This window comes from Bison bison, unplaced genomic scaffold, assembly GCF_000754665.1.
Source record: "Bison bison bison isolate TAMUID 2011002044 unplaced genomic scaffold, Bison_UMD1.0 scf7180017864492, whole genome shotgun sequence".
Lineage (NCBI taxonomy): Eukaryota > Metazoa > Chordata > Mammalia > Artiodactyla > Bovidae > Bison > Bison bison.
The window spans coordinates 3,902,551-3,905,395 of record NW_011495051.1 but is presented as its reverse complement, the minus strand read 5'-3'; the positions used below and the strand labels follow the sequence as shown (position 1 = coordinate 3,905,395).

General features: G+C 59.1%; 1 protein-coding gene across 1 annotated transcript in view; it reads right to left on the bottom strand.

Annotated features, from left to right (window-relative positions):
• Positions 1 to 2,845, bottom strand: part of KDM4B (lysine (K)-specific demethylase 4B) — an 89,971-nt gene that overhangs the window by 41,996 nt on the left and 45,130 nt on the right. Inside the window, 1 exon segment of the mRNA XM_010828455.1 lies at positions 2,442 to 2,579. Within this exon segment, the coding sequence (XP_010826757.1) occupies positions 2,442 to 2,579 (138 nt within the window).

The window sequence follows — 2,845 nt, the reverse complement described above, 5'->3', positions numbered from 1 at the left end:
GCCAAGCGCCCAGGCAGCCTCTCCAGCCTGGACTAGTTACAGGGCAGTGGAGCTCAGAGGGTCACCACCGAACAGCCCAGGAGCTGACATCAGGTGGCCACGGATGGGCACCCCAGGACTAGTGGCCACTCCTGCGGGGGCCCTACCCCAGCTGCCAGGCCCCTGGAACCCTGGGCCGGCTCAGAGCACCACACTGGTTCAGTAATTTCACGCTACGCCGCCCGGCAGTGTAAGCGTGGAGCCCCATCTCAGGCTGTACCTCCCAGATGTCACTTGTTTGTGAACACATGGCTGAACCCAAAATTGCTTTTAATATCCGGGCGGTCCCCACTGGCTCCGCAGCAGGGTTGGCTCCAACAGTGCCTCCAGGACAAGCCCCCGCTAGGCTGACAACTCAATCCAGCGCCCGCTGCGGCCAGGCGGCCCTGCACACGTGGAACGCTCGGCGACAATGCGAACACGCCCCGGGAGGTGTAATTATTCCTCTGGATCTAAGCAGACAATCCTGACGTCCCCATTTCTCCTCTTTTAGCCAAGTTGGACTCTCTGCCAAAGACACTCTCACAACGCTTTTCTGAATTAAGTCTAAAAGCCCAATGCTTCACATCCTGGGGCGCCTCTCCAGTCTTCCTGGCTGCAAAGCCTGTTTCCTTTCTCAACTGCACTGACACAGCAAAGTTAGAGAGAGAGAGATCATTAAAAAAACAGAGATGAGCCAACCCATCTAGACCGCCAACCCGTCTAGACCACGCTGTGTAGCAGAGATGTGCCACAAGGCCACCCCCAGAGCTTAATTTTCTTAGTCTTTCACCCTCTTCCCCAGTAGCTCAGTGGGTAAAGAATCCACCTGCAATGCAGGAGACACAGGAGACGCAGGTTTGACCCTGGGTTGGGAAGATCCCCTGGAGGAGAAAATGGCAACCCACTCCAGATTGCTTGCCTGGAGAATCCCATGGACACAGGAGCCTGGAAGGCTATAGTGCATGGGGTTGCAGAGCTGGGCACTACTGAGCGACTAAGCACATACAATCTTTCACCCCATTCAAACATGAAATGAAACACATGTTCCCTTTCAGAATGGATCTCATTTAACCCTGTCTACTCCCAAGCTCCAGTCTGTGAACACCCTGAGAACCCTCAGTCTGGGCCTTCCTGCTCTTTGCCACATGCTGCACCTGGATGCCAACTTCCCGCCCCATTGGGCCATATCTCCAGGCCACGATGCCCAACAGTCACAGCCTAGACCCTCTTCTGCAAAGATCTGGGGTCAGGGGTGGGCTGACCAAACCACGATCTGGGCTCGGGGTTCTCCTGGTCCACACCACCCCCACTTCCATGTCTGGGAGAAACCCACCATGCTCCCTAACCCTAGGCCCTGACTCTGAACAGCTGAGTGATTCCATGGAAGACCCCCAGGGCTCTGCTGAGGAGGCAAGTAGGAGGCACCCCGATTTCACTGAATAGGCCCATGCAGGAGGGGCCTCTCCTGCTCCTTGCGCTCAGCGCCAGAGTGAGACGTGTGCACAGCTGGGCCCCTTTCTGTGCTGGAGAGAAAAGGTTAAAGCAGCTGAAGCCTGAGAGCTGGGGCCACTCAGCCAGAGCCCAGCTGGATGGGTAGAGCTCACTGGCTTCCTCAGGGTGGTCGTGGTGCCAGTCCTGGGAGGAAGGTCACTGGTCCCAGCTGCCAAGGAAGGGCTGGGCCTGCTGCACACCCAACAGCCCTCCTAGCGGCCTCCCCTTCCCAGGGACCTGCCCACTATCCAGCTGCTCCCTGGACACGCCACTATGGGGCCCCGAGCCCCACTGAGCTGCCCATCAGAACCACAGATGGGTGCATGTGGGGGAAAAAGAAGCTGAGAACAAGCACTCGGGTCAAGCGTCAGGTCTGCAGGCTGATTATCATCACTCTGGGGGCAGGTCGGCAAAGTACTGCGGAAAACAAATGAGGCTCCTGGGCTCTGAGTGACCACTGAGGACGACGAGGCAGCAGGAAGCCCTTGGGCTCGAGCACAGGGCCTGCCCTGCCAGGGCTCTGCTCTCTCTTGCACGTGCACTCACACACACGTGCGCGCACACACACACACACTGCAGACTGGTAAAGACAGGCTCTGGGGCCGGAGCAAACCCCGCACCTGACCAAGAGGCCCCTCAAGAGTCAACTAACACGGAACAAACCTTCCCTGGCCCCCAGATGGTGGGGGAGTACCTGGGCCTGCCAGGACAGAGGAAGCCCTGAGCCAGACCTGGCCAGGCCCCGGCTGCTGCACACCACCTGACCTGCCCATGCCCTCTTCCCTCCAAGTGAGGAATGAGCTGAGGACACGTTTGCTGAGGATCCAGAAACAGACCCTGATGGAGAGCCTGAGCCCCAGCCTGAATATAAGTGGCTGTCACCTAGGCCCTGGGCTGGGGGAGCAGGTCAGGGGCCAGCGTGCACTCACCTGGGTGGCCACCTTGCCGTAATCGATCCACCGCAGTGTGGCAAAGTTGGTGGACTCGGCGCAGTTGAATCCGTGGTTGAAGCCAGCATGGTAGCCGTAGGGGAACGTGATCATGAACTCCCCCGCCTCCTGTGTGATCTGGGGAGGAAGGGGCGACAGGTGAGGGATGAGGCCCAGCCAGAAGAAACGCCCGACACGGGGCATCACAGGCTGGCAGCAAAGCCACCAGGAGCCACTGAGAGGCCCAGCAGGGGGATGTGGGCTCCAGGACGTCCCACCAGATGTGGGGACCTGACTTCAGGAGCCAACGGAGTTGGCCAGGTGAAAGGCCAAGGTTCTACAGGCTGCAGCCTGGTTCTCATGGAGCTGGTAGAGCAGGTGAGGCGAGCGGCTGGGGTGGCTGC